The 17,458-nt window shown below is 41.5% G+C and overlaps 1 protein-coding gene across 1 annotated transcript; it reads right to left on the minus strand.

Annotated features, from left to right (window-relative positions):
- Positions 1-537: 537 nt before the first annotated feature.
- Positions 538-2,211, minus strand: LOC148872517 (uncharacterized). The gene is made up of 2 exons (XM_088970134.1): positions 2,098-2,211; positions 538-1,863 (listed from the first exon to the last, which is right to left on the minus strand). The coding sequence occupies exons 1-2, from the start codon at positions 2,209-2,211 to the stop codon at positions 538-540; spliced, it is 1,440 nt and encodes a 479-aa protein (XP_088826260.1).
- Positions 2,212-17,458: the final 15,247 nt, after the last annotated feature.

Below are 17,458 nucleotides of genomic sequence, written 5' to 3' on the forward strand. Positions count from 1 at the left end.
GGGGATGGCTTCAGGTGAATCTTGTATTCTCTAATCATATTTCTTTACTAAGTTCACAAGAGTTGTCCCAGAACACTGTTTCAATTGATTCCAAAAGAGTTGAGTTTTTTTTTTCTTTTTTCTTTTGTTTTTTAAACATATGCAAAAAAACACAACCTAAATTAAATTTTAAAACGCAACCTAAATCCCCTCCCCCACACTTAAAACTTACATTGTCCCCAATGTAGGGTAAAATGCAAAGAAAGGGCGGAAACAACTAAACTATAAATGCAAAAACAAAAAGGAGAGAAAAAGAAAAAGCAAACTTTCCCTTTTCTAATCATCATAAACCGGATCCTCTAACTCTTGTGGTTGCAACTTCCGATGCTTTCCCCTTCCATCCATCATTGGTGGGTTCAGCCTTCTTTGTGGTTGACAGGAAGGTTTTGGTTGCTCTTCAAGTAAGATGCAATGCATGCATGTAGATGGGCTGATTCCTTTGATATCTGTAATCGTCCAACTGATAGCCGTCTTATGCTCCTTGAGAACCTGTACAAGCTACTCTTCTTGTGGTGCGCTAAGGCTATTAGAGATGATCACCGGTAATGTCTTTCCGTCTCCAAGGAATACGTACTTGAGGTGACTAGGGGGAGGCTTCGATTCTGGAATGGGGGCCTGCAAAACAGAGGGTAAAGGTCTCCTGTTAGAAATCGACAATATAACATAAGGAGCATTACCTGGCTGTTGTAATTCTGGAGAATCATCCGATGCTGCAACCGTTTCCTGCAAATCAGCATTCAACATTGGCCCCTCTTTCTCAAGATGCTTACTAATGGAAACTTCTAATCCATCATTTCCTTTAAGTTCAAAGACTTCTTGTGCCAAAGAATCAATTGCATCAATAGAACAAATAGGATTATCATCAGTAGGATATTTCATGGCCTCACAAATATTAAACTTAACAATCTTACCATCAAATTCCATGGTGAGTGTGTCACTATAAACATCTATCTTAGTTTTGGATGTTTTCAAAAATGGTCTTCCTAGCAAAATAGGAGTGGTTTGATCACCATTATCCATATCAAGCACATAAAAATCAATAGGAAAAACCAAATCATTTGCTTTCACAAGAACATCCTCAACTACACCCTTAGGATATGGATTCGATCTATCAGCCAATTGAATCACTACACCAGTCTTATTCAAAGGTCCAAGTTTCAAAGAAGCATATATAGAATATGGCATGATATTAATAGAAGCTCCTAAATCTAACATGGCCTTCTCAATTCTAGTGTTACCTATCATGCAGGGGATGGTGAACATACCTGGATCCTTGCACTTTGTAGGGAGTTTTCTTTGAATAATTACAGAAACATTCTCCCCTACTCTCACCTTCTCACATCCTTTCAGTTTCTGTTTCCTCTTATGTGTACACAGTTCTTTTAGGAATTTAGCATAATGAGGCACTTGTTTAAGAGCATTAAAAAGGGGGGTATTTGCCTCGCATCTGTGAAAAGTTTCATAAAATTCTTTGAACTGCTCATCTTTCCTCTTTCCTACTAAAGCATTAGGAAAAGGAGGTACCGATTTATAATCAAAAAGGGGAGGAAATTTACGCTTAGGTACTTCATCGTCATCGTGAATGATGTCTTTCTCCTTTCCTTGATTCGACACTACAGGGGCTGCTCTTGCTGGAGTTTCAAACTCTTTACCACTTCTCAAAATGATGGCACTTACATTTTCTTTCGGATTCACAACCGTTTGAGAGGGTAGTTTCCCCAAACTTTGTGCCTCTAACCGACTAATTGTTGTCGCCATTTGGCCCATCTGATTGTCCAAATGTTGGATACTGGCCCGTGTCTCTTGCTGAAATTGTTTTGTCTCCTGTTGAAATAACAAAGTGTTAGTGGCAAGAGATTTAACAATATCTTCTAAAGACATACCTGAATTAGAAGTTTGGTCTAGCTGTTGTCTTGGAGGGTATGACTGATATTGTTGGAAAGTCGGGTGATTTTATGGGTTCCCATAGCTGAGATTGGGGTGATCCCTCCATCCCGGATTATATGTACTCGAATATGGATCATATTTCCTTTGCGGTTGCCCTAGAAAACCACCTACCGCATTTACTTGCTCGACGGGCTCCTCTTGAAGAGTTTGGGACATATCAGTTGGATGCCCTACTGTTGAACATATCCCACAAGCCTTCACCATTTGCATGTTACCTATAGCCATTTGACGGACAAGAGAGGTCAGACTTGCAATTTGTTGTTTTAGGGAAGAGATATTTACCTCGTTATCATGCTTTGCTAGAGGGTTGAGCCTATAGCGAACTGTTAAGAGTTGGCTGCCATATTTGCAATCAGATTTCTTGCAGCCTTGGGGGTTTTATCCACTAAAGCCCCTCCACTAGCAGCATCGATCATGCTCCTATCAGTGGTTTGAAGTCCCTCATAAAAATATTGAATAAGTAGTTGTTTGCTGATTTGATGATGGGGGCAGCTTGCACATAACTTCTTAAAGCGTTCCCAGTATTCATGTAGGGACTCCCCATTGTATTGCCTTATTCCGTAGATTTTTTTTTTTCTGATATTGGTCACCCTTGAAGCTGGGATGTACTTTTCTAGGAAGAGCCTCTTCATCTCATTCCATGTGGTAACACTCCTGGAAGGTAGATAATAGAGCCAATCCTTAGCCGAATCCTTCAGAGAAAACGGGAAGGCTCTCAATTTGATTTGCTCTTCGGTTACCCCCATGGGTTTCATGCTCGTGCATACCACATGCAGCTCCTTCAAATGCTTGTGAGGATCCTCACTTGCAAGACCATGAAAAATGGGTAAGAGATGTATCAATCTAGATTTCAATTCAAAATTAACATCAGCATCTAAAGCAGGAAAAGCTATGCATAAGGGTTGCTGATTTAAATCCGGTGCAACAAGCTCTTTCAAGGTTCAATTTCCGGCCATGACGTCCTCTTCTCTCAAATCAGATCTGCTAACAGATAGAGAATCAAAGGCTGGATCGTTCTCCTCGGAATGACTCCGAGCTTCCCTTCTTAACCTATGCAAAGTCCCTTCTATTTCCGGATCGAACTGCAAATTACCTTTCTTAGAGAATTGGGTTACAGGAATAAATTGAGGAAAACCTAGAGAACCCTAAACGACCATACCGTAAAACAAATAAAAATAATAAAAAAAATACAAATAAAAATCTAGAACAATAAACAAATAAATAAATGAATAAAACAGAAAATAATCTATGCTAAAACACAAACAATCAAAACGATCTATAGAAAAAAGGAATTTTTTTTTCAAAAATTTTGAGAACTAAACAATGATCACGAGAAGCACAAAACTGATTATAATACTCCCCGGCAACGGCACCAAAATTTGGCGTGTTGTCGTAGGCACCCAAAAATAAACCTCTACTCGTAAAGATGGAATGTAGTAGTGCGATTAGGGATCGTTCCCACAGAGAATATCTAACCCAATTTATGTGCTATGCGAATCAAAGATGGAGGGGGGTGTATGTAACGAAAATCAGATTTAAAATAAGGAAAATCAGAATTAATAAAGAACGCAATTTAAATGAGAATTTATGTAAGTTCGAGTGCTGAAATTAATCAAGGAACAAATCTTGGTCTAGGATAACATCCACCATCAGAATTACACTACTACTCATCGATGCAAAGATAAATCAATTCAGACTGAATATTCATCGTAGGAATTAATTTCTTGCATCTTCCTACTATCAATTAATCGGAAAACAAGTGATCCTCTTAACCCTTACTACTGAACAACCCCTAAATAAGCGTTAAAGATTTAATCCAGCAATAGCATTAAGCATTAGAGATCGATGAAGCTAAACAAAACAAGCACAAGTGGTTGCATTTAATTTAGTCAACTGTTCTTCCTAGGATCTAACAATTTCTGACGCAGCAAATCATTAAACCCTAGTTGCTTCGCAGATTAGAGGGATCAAACAATTACGGATTTGATATATAATCTAGCAATAGATTGTAAAGAATAATAAACTAGTAGGCCTACCTAGTATTCAAACAAAACAATCATAAATATGAACATAGAAGAGCATTCAATATCCAAAGCATGAATTAAACAATAAAAACCAAATTAGATCTCACAGTTTGGTGGAATTCTGAGGCTTCTGCTTCCTTTGACCAAGTACAAGAGTTTAGCCATGCATGGTCATGGTGAAAACTCCAAGAAAATCAGAGAGTCAAGAAGAGAGGGGCGGAGAGAAGAGAGGTTCGACTGCTCCCAATCTGCTTACCTTCCCTCTAGGAGTTTCTCCTCTTATCTACTTCCCCCCAAGAGAAGCCTTCAAAATCTCCTAAAATTCCTCTAAGTCAATCTACAAGTCTCACTTATCCAGGAAAGACTCAAAAATAAGATAAAACAATGTTCTTGTGTGAGTGGGAGAGTGATGAAATCACGGATGAAAGCTTCAAGGCTAAGGAATGTCTTCAACACGTCATCAATGTAGTTGCAGAGAATTCGGGCCCGATTTTGATCTTGATGCACTCGGAATCTATCAAACCTCAAAACAGGAAAGTTGTAGAACGTTTCCTTATCTTTGCAACACATCTTGAATAATCTAAATCGGAGTCCGGATGATAGAGTTATACTCCATCTACCACACGGTGCCGAAACTGTGTAAAATGAACCGATTAGCCTTGTTTCTCACCTAACGCCTCCTTTCGTGCCTCAAACCAAAATATAAGAACTATGAGTGCATTTGGGCATAAAATAAATATAAGAGACTAAATATTAAAGGAGAAAAATATGATATTTTTCGTTCTCATCAGCTTCATAGAAGAAGGAGCCCCGACCAGTGACCGAACATTCCTCCTACTAGAGAAATAGTAGTACGCCCGTTGGTGGTGCTTCAGCTGGAGCATAAAGCTCACCATCCCCAGGGTTAAATTCGATATCACAGACCGCGTAGTAAGACATGAGGCTAAGAAAGAACTTGAAAGAGTTTGACATCAACTGCACCGATAGCACCCTGTACTAGCCCAGTACCTCGGTGACTCCCTCACTCAATGGGAACCTCAACCCAGCCTCCAAGCTATGCTCATTCACGTATACCTCACCGGGCTGAGCATCAGTGGCCATCTCACCGGGCAGTGGACACCTCATTTGGTACTCTGTGGGGATGACGTACATAGCTCAGATCCTAGCCATATCCCTACGTGTCAAGACGCGGGGCATGGTGCCAAACTGGCACTGAGCACATAGAGGAAGTTCTGCCTCCATCCCCGAGAGGCCAACCTCATCCTCCTCGACTTCGGCAGCCAAAAAATCTTTCAGTTCAGGCTCATAGTTCGAGCCATGAGAAGAGCTAGAACCGGAACTACTGAAGGAATCGGAAGAGGAAGAGGACCGACAAGATAAAGAGACATACTGGGCAATCTACAAAGTTGAGGAACGAAAAATGTCGAGCAATTGATCACGCAATCTACGAGAAACCCTCGAGCAATCTACCAAGCAATCTGCCGAGCAATGCCAACCACCTTCTTCGCAAATGACACAGAGGAAAGGGTCCCCCCTTTCTTTTATAACCACCAGGGGCATAGCCCAAGGAGAGATCAACAGTACAAATGAAACACCTCTGACAAAACCATGAAAGACCAATCGACGTGACTGATGACGCACACGCAAAGCATTGGAAACCGAAGTGACAGCCCCGACATGCAATGGTTGCGACCATTAATTGCACCAGTTCGACCCTCAATACCTGTCCAACCACCAACACGGATCCTCAATTGGGCTTCCCAAGGATGCTGGCCCAACTGGAACGCCTAGCACTGACCGGATCCAAGCCCCGATGCCAAACAAGGCTACATGGCCACACAATAGCCCGACCGAGCATTCCCCCTCCTTGACAACAGAATTGGGGGAGTGGTTTGGGAACCAAAATTTTGGTTCTTATTTATGTTCTAAAGCCGATGGTTGGAGGACTCCTCGACAACGGCTAACATTACCCAGATAAGACGACAACTCAGAAATTCCCCGTCAATGGCCAACATTGTGTGGACAAGACAACAACTTGGAAGTTCCTCAGCCGAGCAACAAGCCAACAGACTTCGGAACTGGGTGAGTGGTGTTAGGGTCATAGGTTAGCTGGTCCTGAGAAACATGTGGCTGCTCAGTCATCGCCCAACCACGACAGCATAACCCAGCCACATCAGCATAACTTGGCCATGTCGGCATAGCTCGGCCACGTCGGCTCAGCTTGGTCAAGCTATGTTATTATTGTGGTCCCCGTCTTAACCCTCCAGCCATGTCAGCTACACGCTTCGTGGATAAGCTCAACCGCGAATAAGGGAGTGGGCAGACAACTCCGCCAAGGAGTGGGACTCTACCCCATTCACCTCGGCGGAGGGCTTTATCCCGATCCCCCCATAAGTCTAATCCGACCAGGAGACGAACCCCCGGCTATAAATAGGTGCTCCATGCTCAAGGTAAGGGATTCAAACCTCTAGCACTCGCACTCTTACCTTGCTCGCACCAGCAACCTCATTGCTCGGCCCGACCATTCACTTCCCTCTTACTGATTTGAGTGTTGGAGTGTCTACCCGGGAACAACTCCTCGGGCCTCTGACAACTTTTATTGATCACATGTTACATAGCGCGACACCATCTTTATAAATTTGACACCGCCCAATCAGCAAGGACTATCTGCTTACTCTCCTAAATTCGTACACTACTTAAGATTAATGCTATGTAGAATTGACAACACTTGTAAGTATGAATGACTGGTCTAATAGTTGCATGCCTATAAATAAATAAAAAACATGTGCTATGCACTATCTTGTTTTAAGAAATGTTAGGGAAATAAAATAACCCGTTATTATAAATTAAATATTAATATTCACTTATGATATTTAGCCTTGATAGGGGAGAGAAAATCCTCCCCCCACCCCAAATTTGACTTTGTTCAGCAGTGAAAGATTTTGGTCAATGTTTAACACAAAGATTGGATCTTCATGTTACTTCTATAATTAACATAACTGTAGTTAACCTAGTTTTTAGTGCAAAAAATCAGCAATAAGCTTTAATGGGCAACAGTGTCATTCCTAAAACCATGCTTTAGACAATTCCTTGGGAATTTAAAATATTCAGCAATTCCTTGGTAACTTCACGGCATGTTTAAATTCCATTCGTAGCAATGCATTTTCCTTTTGTTGATTATGTGTTTGGATGCAAAATCAGTTATTAATTACTTTATACATTTAATTTTATTATATATTTTATTTATTAGAAAATTCAAAAAGGTAGAATCATTTTGGTCTGGTTATTAGAAACTAGTATTACTGTGGGATCCATGTTGCATGCATTATCCTTCCCCTACTAGTACTATTCGTTGGAATTATGATGTCTTCTTTGACTCTTGAGTTTCAGTGGCGAAGACACTCGTAAAAACTTCACTGATCATCTCTGCAGCGCTTTGGTTCAAAGAAGGATTAGCACCTTCAGAGACAAGGATGAACTTTACCGAACTGCTTGTCGGCTGGGCATCTGAACAATGAGTTGAGGCGGCTAGGACGGAGAGTAACAGACCTAGTACAGGGAAGTCTTTGTCACAGACCCCAGTACAGGGGGTCTAAAATAGAAAAAGAGGCTAACAGAAATGCACCGGCTATCTAGTAAATATGCAGGTCTTCAACTGAAATGAGGGAGTGTGAGGTAAGAGCATTACATCTATGTAGCCTTTGAATGAGGGCTGAATGCTGCTGGTGGTGTCGTCGAAGTAGAAGCCAGATGAATGGAAGATTGGTCGCCTGATAAGTATATTGAACTACAACTAGTTACAGCGATGAGAGAGAGAGAGAGAGGCTTAGAGTGTGATTTGTTAGGGGAGAAGTACCTGTCGTCATCAATTTGCATTCGTCACAAGCTTGAAGACAATGAACAATCTCCCTCCCATTCTTATTTATAATGTGAAGGGGGGGGGGGGGGAGTGGTTGGGTAGGTAAGGATTTAAAGGAGTAGGAGGGTCTTAATAACTTGGGGTCCAGAGGGTAGTTTTGTAATTTAGGATTTTGGGGGTAATTTGGTAATTTGAAGGAGTGTATTTTGAGAATTTGGAATGGAGGGTATTTTGGTTATTTGGCATGAATGGTATTTTTGATGACTTAGAACGAGCGTACTTTGGTAATTTAGGATGAAGGGCATTTCGATAATTTGGTGTGAAGGATATCTTGGGGATTTATTTTGGAGAGTATTTTGAGGATTTGCAATGATATTTGGGAAAATTAGAATGAAGGGTATTTTGATAATTTGGTCAAGGGGAATTCTGATAGTTTTAGCTTTGAAGGATATTTTGGTCATATGGTGTACGGGAATTTTGGTAGCTTAGCAATGGGGAAGAGTGTTCTAGTGATTTAAAAAATGTAAGGGATTTTGTTAATTCAGTCAAGGGGTATCTTGGAAATTTTGAGAATGAAGGGTATTTTGGTCATTTAGCACAAAGAGTATTTTTAAGCCTTAAAGGCATTTGGGTTTCAAAGAAATCGAAATGGTTTAATTGGGATTTCGGAGTTAATTGAGGTTTACGAAGGGCTGAGCGAAATTTTGGTGTTAAAAAGTGCCATTCCTCGACCCCATAGCTTTAAACAATTCCTTGCGAGTTGGGACTTTAAAATATTCAGCAATTCATTGGTAGTAGTATCTTCCTTTTGTTGATGATGTGTCTGGATGCGAAATCAGTTATTAATTACTTCATATATTTAATTTTGATTGCATAATTTATTTATTAGAAAATTCATAAAGGTAGAGTTATTTTGGCTAAGGTAAATATAAACCAACGTTTTAAAAAACGACCTGAAAATGGAATCGTTCTAGTCATTGGTTTTTAGACCAACAGTCCGATCGTTCAGTTCGAATGGATGGCTTGCTTTGATAGTAAAATTAAAAAAATTAAAAAAATAAAAAGTGGTAAAAACCGTTGAATGGATCAACGGTTCAACCGCCCATATCAATAGTTTGTTGACTTTTTCAACGGTTTTTTACCAGATTCCGGATTTTGAATAAAACGAAACTGGTTACCTGAACAGTTCCCAGGCCAAACGGCATCTAACCGTTTGGATCAACAATGGTTCGAAAACGTTGATATAAACCTTGAAAAGATATTCATGGTTTTACATGTGGTCCATTTTTTCTTTGGGACCTACGTTGCATTAATTATCCTTCCTCACCATGCATTACATGGATAACTCAACCTCTAGCTAATATGTCGTAATCTCTATATGTAGTTCGTCTTCCGCCGTATAGAAGTTTGCTAGGGTTCAGCCCCCTTCTCTCTCTGTTTCTAGAGAGGTTTTACTCTCAAGATCTCTCGTGGTTGTGTTTTTATTTAAGTTCTTTGTTTTTCTCCCCTCTTATGTTTTTTCCCTCTTTGTTTCTCTCATCTTCTGTATTTTTTCCCCTCTCTCTCTCGATCTCTGTGTTCCCCCCCTCTCTCTCTCTCAATCTCTATTTCTCTTGAGATCTTTTTAGATCTCTCGAGGATCACCCCCCTTCTCTCTCTCTTTCTCCCATCTTCTGTGTTTTTCTTTGTTTGCTTTCTTTCTGCGGGCATTCTGATATGAAGTTTCTGCTCTAATCTCCTTTCTACAAAAACCACTAGTGGATTTGCCCCTTGTATTGCCATTTCCAATGTTTTGGAAAACAGTTTCAACTCTTCAGCGTTCTAGATGGCTGAGATAGTGCTCCGACGTCTTGGATGGCAGTTTCAGTTCTCCAGCTTTTTGGATGACAGTTACAGTTTTCTGGCGTTGTGAATGGATGTTCAATTCTCCAGCGTTGTGGATGGACGTTATAGTTCTCTGGCGTTCTTTGGAAGGCAGTTCGCAGTTGACAGTTCTTCGGTGTGCTGGATTGCAGTTACAGATGATGCTGTCTTTTGCGGTTTTTTTTGGCATGGTTAGAAGTTACAGTTCATGGCTTGTGGGTATGTAACATCCTCTGTCAGTTTTCGGTTTGATTGGTAACTCCTCTTGTCAGTTTGCTTGCTAGTTATGGTGGTTTGGAGATGTACTTATCCACTTCTGTTGGTGATGTTAAACCACCTTGCTTTGGTTGCAGAAGTTCATCCGATTCTCCTAAATCCATCTCTTTGTTTTGTTCTTTTTAAGAATGTATCTTTGATCTTTATTTGGCTTGGTTGGCATTTCTTTGTACCAATCTCTTGGATGAATGAAACATGATTGCAACGTTCAAAATAATAAAAAAAAATCTCTATATGTATCTCCTAGATATGTCCTTGTTGTCTCTATTTGTAACCTCTATCTCTTCTTGTATATAAACTCTTTAAGCATTGTATGATTTTATCAAGGCTAGCCCGTGCGTACACCCTTCCAACCACCTTTTGCAACCTTGCATTGAGAATATTTCTCCATGAAATAAAGCACATAAGAACGGAGATATTCTCAATGCAAGGCTGTAAAGCTCTAACAGGCTTTGCCCTGATTAAAGTAAATTCTTATTTTACATGGTATGGGAGCAACCTCTTTTCCAAGTACAACGATGGCTGCCAATACCTCAGCCTCCACCACAACCGACACCACCTTTGACGATGTCTACGATCCATACCACCTCCATCACGCAACCTGGTTCCATCAAAATCAAACAGCCTAACTCAATCGGCCCTCTTTTTACTATCAATGATCGCAAGTCAATAGCATGGTTCTCGCATGGATATTGAACTCTCTTCACAAAGACCTGGCACCTACCATTCTGTATGTGGATTCAACTGCCACCGTTTGGAACAATTTAAAGGAGCGGTTTTCACTGAGCAATGGTCCGTAGATCTATCAACTGCAACGAGCCATAACCACTCTCCAACAGCACATCCTCTCCGTCGGAACATATTACAACATTCTGAAACGCCACTGGGATGAATTATCTACTTATTGTCGATCGCTAGCCTGCTCATATTCAGCATCCAAAGAATACGAGACGCATACACAACAACATTTAATGCAATTTCTCTAACCTATTTGATGTGGCGTAATCCGGTTACTCCCTGCTTGAGGTGACCTGGCTTCTAGCGACGACGAGGCCGGGTTCTTGAAAGATAGGAGTGTTAGACAGTTTTGTATGCCCTTAGCTTCAATCTGATTTGATGTACTTTTGTTATTTAGTGGAAATAAATAAAGTGCATGTTTGATTCATGTTGTTTGGTTTAATTCTGTGTAAAACCCTAAAACTGGACATTTATAGAGACTCATGTTAGTTTTAAATGTTCACAGCCGTTGGATAAGTCTGGGGAGATTTATCCTGCCAAGGCTGATACTGGTGTGCCACCAAGTGTTGGGATGGCCTGTCTCAGCCATCAGGGTAAGACCTGAGGCACATGCAGTATGGGATTACTTGAATCCTTGAACCGGACCAGATTTCCAGTATTGCCCTGGACCTTGAAGATAGATGGGCAAAACTGGAAAGTTACACCTGACCCCTAGACTCGATTATGACATTTCACTAGGTGTTGGATCAGGCTGCCTTTGATATGCCATTCAGTGAGATCCTTAGCAGGGATCAAAACCTGGGTATGTTGGGGCAGTTTGAGAATTCATCTGAGTGGGTGATCATAGTGACAGAATCAGCCACTTTGTCGGACAAAGGGTAATGATCGGGAATGCACTCTCTCTGATGGAAACCAAACTGCCGGCAGTTGATTTCAATCGTTGGAATTTTGTTTTGCAAAATTAATATATTTATATATATATGTACGGTTTCGAATTGTTTGCAAATGGTTTTAATTCCCGGGATCCATGTGAGAGGAGAGTGCGGCACTGTACCTTGCAGCCGAGGGAGAGGTCCTCTCTTGTCGGGCAGTGCTTGATCATTAAGGGCTGAGAGGTTAAGTGTAAGACCATTGAGGATGATACCTGATGGGCTAATCTTGCACCTGCCCACAGTCCCTGGGTTTTTATAAGATGGCTTGGCCCAGGGACCACTTAATGTAAGTGTTGGGCCCATAGGGTCCATATGATGGACTCAAGGGGTTCATTGAGTTTTTCAGTGAATTCGGCTGGGCCTTGTATTAAAGGCTGGGCCGAACCCATGTGGTTGGTGTGTAGATCAATGCTTGGGTCCCACGCCATACAAAGAAGCCCAACTGGGCAGCAGATTGAAAAGTAATTAGACACTGAACACTTAATGGGCCAAAAGCCCATTTCGAGGTGGGCTGATATGATCACCCATCCATGGGGCGAATTTGAGATTAAAGTTAGTAAAAGGATTGGGCCTTTAGCCTTATCCACTCATAGAGACCAAATTCAAATTAGATTTGAATCTGGTAACCTCCTGATAAGATCAGGAGTAAGCTAAATCTATCTGCAAAAGGATTAAGATTATCCCCTATCCAAATACTGATTTGGATTGGGATAACTCCTAAAAAGGAGGTTTCTTAATCAAGAAGAAAGGAGGAAATTTCGAACCACCTTGAAGAGGTATAGGATACCTCCTGCGAATTCAGATCTGATCTGATTCATACTCTCCAGAAAAACAGAAAATAGTTCAGCCTTTTGTTTTTGGAGATCTCCTCCTGCCGCCGCCATCTGCCATTGCAAGATTAGATCTTTGCAGAAAAGAAAGTCAAGAAATCTGTTCTTGACATCAGTCTTGCAAGAAAGACTGAAAAGGATTTAGTGTTTAGTACTTCCAGAGGATTCTTGTGAAGGATCCAGTGTGTAGGACGCACCCTGCTGGTTTTGTTCCATTCACAGCTGTGTCATCTTCAGCAGGAACGGATCTTGGAGCATTCTTTGGGCGTGAACACCAACTTTGGGAGATACTGCTTCTCCGGATCAGGTATAATCCTCCCATTTATCTTTTGGTACAGATCTGGTTTGATTATGGTTCAAGTAGGATCCTTGAATATTGTATTCTAAATTCAGGGAATATGATTCCCAGTTGAGAGAAGGTAGGAAATTTTTGAAATTCGCCCACCCATTCCGCAACCTTTATGGCGTCCATTAGATGGATCCTACCCTTCTTTCAGTGGTATCAGAGCCACAGGTTCGAATCTTGAACCAAAAGAAAATCAGATCTGACCCTGCGCAGATGGATAGGTGTTCTTTCAGGATTTGCGCAGATTGTTTTCTTTTTCAAGAAACTGTTTCTTGTTAAGGGCGATTGATCTGAAATTAATTTTATTAAATCCAAAATTTATTTAGAATTGTTCTTTATTTATTTTTGATTTAATGGACTATTCGAACCTGGAGATCACAGTGCAGATTTGGCGCAGATAGTCTGCGCACCCTTTTACTTTCCTTTTATTTATATTCGGTTTGTAAATAGTTTTTTTTTATTTTAGACTGAATGTATAGGATTTGATCAAGAATGTAATTAATAGAAATAGGATTTCTGTTATTTTTCTTGATTAAAGAAGAAGGAAGAAGAAGGCGGCGCTGGAAATTTGCAGTTGGAGAAATCGCTTTCTGCGATTTGCAGTTTGTGAAACTGCAACCCTTGTGATTAACCTCTGTTTTGCAGGTGGTGCGAACAGTCCATAGTTTGATTTATGATTGTTTGAAATCAAATTTATTAATTTCAGATCTTTCATGAATTAATTCTTAAATTGAAAATCAGTTTTGGATCCTCTCGGACTAGATTGGACCAAAACTGTTTGGACCGAATCTGGGGTTCGATAGGGACTGTTTTTCAGTCTGTATTTCTCACACTTGCTGTTCCAAATCTGATGTTCAATTACAGGGATTAATTCAGCCCACCTGTAAAGCCCAGTTTTAAAGGGTTAAAACTGCAAAAGGCCCATTACTGTGAGATAAGCTGTATGGGCCGAACTGCTATCTGCGATTCAGCCCATACACCTAGTAGTCATTAATTGTTAATGACTTAGATTTTAAATGGGCTGTTCAATGGGCTTTACAGCAGTTAATTGATTGGATCAATTCCATCTTTACATGTGATGTTTGGATGTTTGATGTGCTGCGACCATGGGCCATAAGTACGTGGCCCATGAAGACTCGTTAGTGGCTCTTGCGCACACCATGGCTGAATGCACATCATTGCCATGGTGTCCTTCAAGGTCATTGGATGACCCCTCTTTGCTTGGTGGGCCCCCACAACCCTGAAAAGGGATGCGTACGGAACCCCTAGCCGATTAAGGCCCACCAGAAATCTGACTTTATGAAAGTCAGTGGGAGCCACTCTGGTTTGACCTAAATTAAAACTAGGGCGTTTTTGTTCCCTCCAGCAAATATGAATGCATGTGATAGGGAGACCCATATGATGGACTCTCTAAAGGCCTTCCGTCATTAGCACAATGATGGGTCCTTCAGTAATGAGGAAACGCACCATAAAATTGGGCTATCCATTTGCTGTTGGATCTATTAGAGTGTTTCATAAGATGATAGGGGCGTCATAGACCGATGTGGGAGGGGCTTCACTAGAAAATGGGAACTCTCTCACGGTACCTTGGCGTAACCTGAATATGATGGGTAAGCACTCACTGGACAGAAAGGTTTACCTGAAAACGGCTTTGAACCTTGTCTCACAGAGGCCAAAGGGAAACTCATTTGATGAGTGGATATGATCCGTCACAGAAAGGTGGTGAGGTTATGCAGCTGAAACAGTTGGCTTCACGCACCCCATGTGATTTCCCACATTTACAGAGACATTTCGTCGTCTCCGTCACTGAGAAAGGAGGGAAATCTCAGAGATGAACAAATGGGAATGGAACATAGATTAAAAGCCATATCTATGTAGGTAACATGAATCAAACTAAGGTTGTGGACTAATAATTTTTCTATTTTATCAGAAAATGGCAAACGGTCAATTTGCAAAGCTTCTAGACGATAACAAGCTAAAGGGCCCAAACTATGCCGACTGGTACAAAAATCTTATGCTGGTCCTAACTTCCGAAAAGTTAGACAAGGTGGTGAAAAATCCTGCACCGGAACGTCCGGGTGATAGGGCTTCTGAGGCCCGTAGGAGGGACTACCAAGAGTGGGAGGATAAGAATTCCCTAGCCCGCTGCTTTGTCGTTGCCTCATTAGACAACTCAATACAGAGGCTGTTCGATCAGATCGAACTTGCCAAGGACATATTGGACAGTCTAAGAACAATGTATGAAGAGCAGAACCGTTCTACTCGACAGAAGGTCCTGAAATTGTTCATGACCACGCAGATGACCAAAGGGCAGAAAGTTCATGACCATTGTCTTCGGATGATGGGTTACATTAATGAACTTGAAGCTCTTGGATCCGGGCTAGATCTTGGCACGCAAGTGGATGCCATCCTCAATTCTTTGCCCTCTTCCTTCAATGCGTTCACAATGAACTACAATATGAATAAGCTGAATGTCAGCGTCCAGGAACTCAGCAATATGTTGCAGAGAGCCGAGGATCTACTCAAGAAGGATGAGCCTGTGGTTATGCTTGCTGAAGCTAACAAATCGGGCAAGAAAAAGAGAAAGGCAAAGAAGCCTCAGAAGAAGGCTACCAATCCTAAGAAGTAGAAGTAGAAGAAGAACAAGGCATCTGATGTCTGTCACATCTGCAAGCAGACCGGCCACTGGAAGAGGAATTGTCCTGCCTACCTGGAATCTAAGAAAGGTAACATCGAAACTTGTGTCATAGAAACTAACTTGTTAGTTACTTCTGTGTCCTGGTGTGTTGACTCCGGGGCTTCAACTCATGCGTGTAACTCACTGCAGGGGTTCAAAGTTAGCAGAAGGTTGAGTGAAGGTGAAGTGACATTATTCTTGGGAACAACTACAAGTGTTGCAGCAACGGCAATAGGAACCGTAGAATTAGTTTTTAAAAAAGGAATACTTGTACTTAAAGATTGTCTTTATGTACAGAACTTGAGAAGAAATTTAATTTCTGTTTCAAAACTGTGTGCTGATGGATATACTGTTTATTTTAGTAATGTGATTACTGTTAAACGGAATAATAAATTCATCGCATGCGGGGAACAAGAGAACGGTCTCTATGTTCTACATCCTTCTCTAGAAACTAACTTAACCGAAACTACGTCGGTCGAAAATCCCAAGAAAAGGAATCGTGATACAGTAAGTCCCACGTGCCTCTGGCATTACCGACTTGGCCATATCAGTATTGACCGAATCACAAGGATGGTAAAGGATGGTCCTTTGGATTTTCTAACTGTAGAAAATCTTCCCACTTGTGAACCTTACCTTCAAGGTAAGATGTCTAAGCGGCCATTTGACGGTAAGCCTGAAAGATCTGAAGGCACACTTCACCTAATACATACTGATGTATGTGGTCCCCTGAGTGTTAGGACACGGAATCAACACGTGTACTTCATCACCTTTACAGATGATTTTTCACGATATGGTTACGTGTACCTAATGAGACATAAGTCTGAATCATTTGAAAAGTTCAAAGAGTTCAGACAGGAAGTCGAGAAGCAGTTAGGGAGAGAAATTAAGGCCCTTCGATCAGATCGAGGTGGCGAGTATCTCTCTGACGAATTCAGGGACTACTTAAAGGCCAATGGGATAGTGTCACAATTAGCTCCTCCTGCTACACCTCAACTCAACGGTGTTTCAGAGAGGAGGAATAGGACCTTGTTGGACATGGTCCGGTCACTTCTCGTACGCTCACAATCACCCACATCCTTTTGGGGATACGCATTAGAGACTGTTATCTACGTGCTGAATCGGGTTCCAACCAAATCAGTTCCTAAAACTCCATATGAACTTTGGACCGGAAGGAAGCCAAGTGTAAGACACTTGAAGATTTGGGGTTGTCCTGCACATGTTAAAAGAACAAGTGTGGACAAGTTGGAATCTAAAACCAGTCGTTGCCTGTTTGTAGGCTACCCAAAGGATTCAGTGGGTTATCTATTCTATGACCCGAGTGAGCAGAAAGTGTTCTGCAGTCGAAACGCCAAGTTCTTAGAATCCGATTACATCCTGGACACCCATCGTCAAGAAATAGTTCTTGATGAGGAGAGCTCAGGAACAGTGGGAGATGTCCCACAAATTCCAGGTAATGACCAACCTAGAAGAACCACCCGGGTATCCAGACCACCAGTCCGATATGGTTATGACCAGGATAGTTACCTGGTGGAAACCTTGACTAGTGAAGAGGATCCCGTGACTTACGCGGAAGTTATGTTAGACATAGACTCCCAGAAGTGGGTGGAGGCCATGAGAGCTGAAATGGACTCAATGGAGACCAATGAAGTCTGGACTCTAGTGGATCCGCCCCCTGGGGTGAAAGCAATTGGTTGCAAATGGATCTACAAGAGGAAGAAGGGCCCCGATGGCAGGATTGAGACCTTTAAAGCTCGCTTGGTGGCGAAAGGGTATACTTAGAAAGAAGGCATCGACTATGAGGAAACCTTTTCGCCCGTGGCCATGCTTAAATCCATTAGGATCCTGCTAGCTGTAGCAGCGTACCATGACTATGAGATTTGGCAAATGGATGTCAAAACCGCGTTCCTGAATGGAGATCTTAGTGAAG

Source organism: Nelumbo lutea, chromosome 2 (genome assembly GCF_056320005.1).
Source record: "Nelumbo lutea isolate HS-2025 chromosome 2, American lotus-T2T, whole genome shotgun sequence".
Taxonomy (NCBI): domain Eukaryota; kingdom Viridiplantae; phylum Streptophyta; class Magnoliopsida; order Proteales; family Nelumbonaceae; genus Nelumbo; species Nelumbo lutea.

Coding starts and splice junctions, on each gene's coding strand:
- LOC148872517 (XM_088970134.1), bottom strand. CDS start 2,211: ATGGCTATAGGTAACATGCAAATGGTGAAGGCTTGTGGGATATGTTCA. Junction 1,864..2,097: donor CCGTCGAGCAAGTAAATGCG/GTAGGTGGTTTT, acceptor TTATTTCAACAG/GAGACAAAACAATTTCAGCA.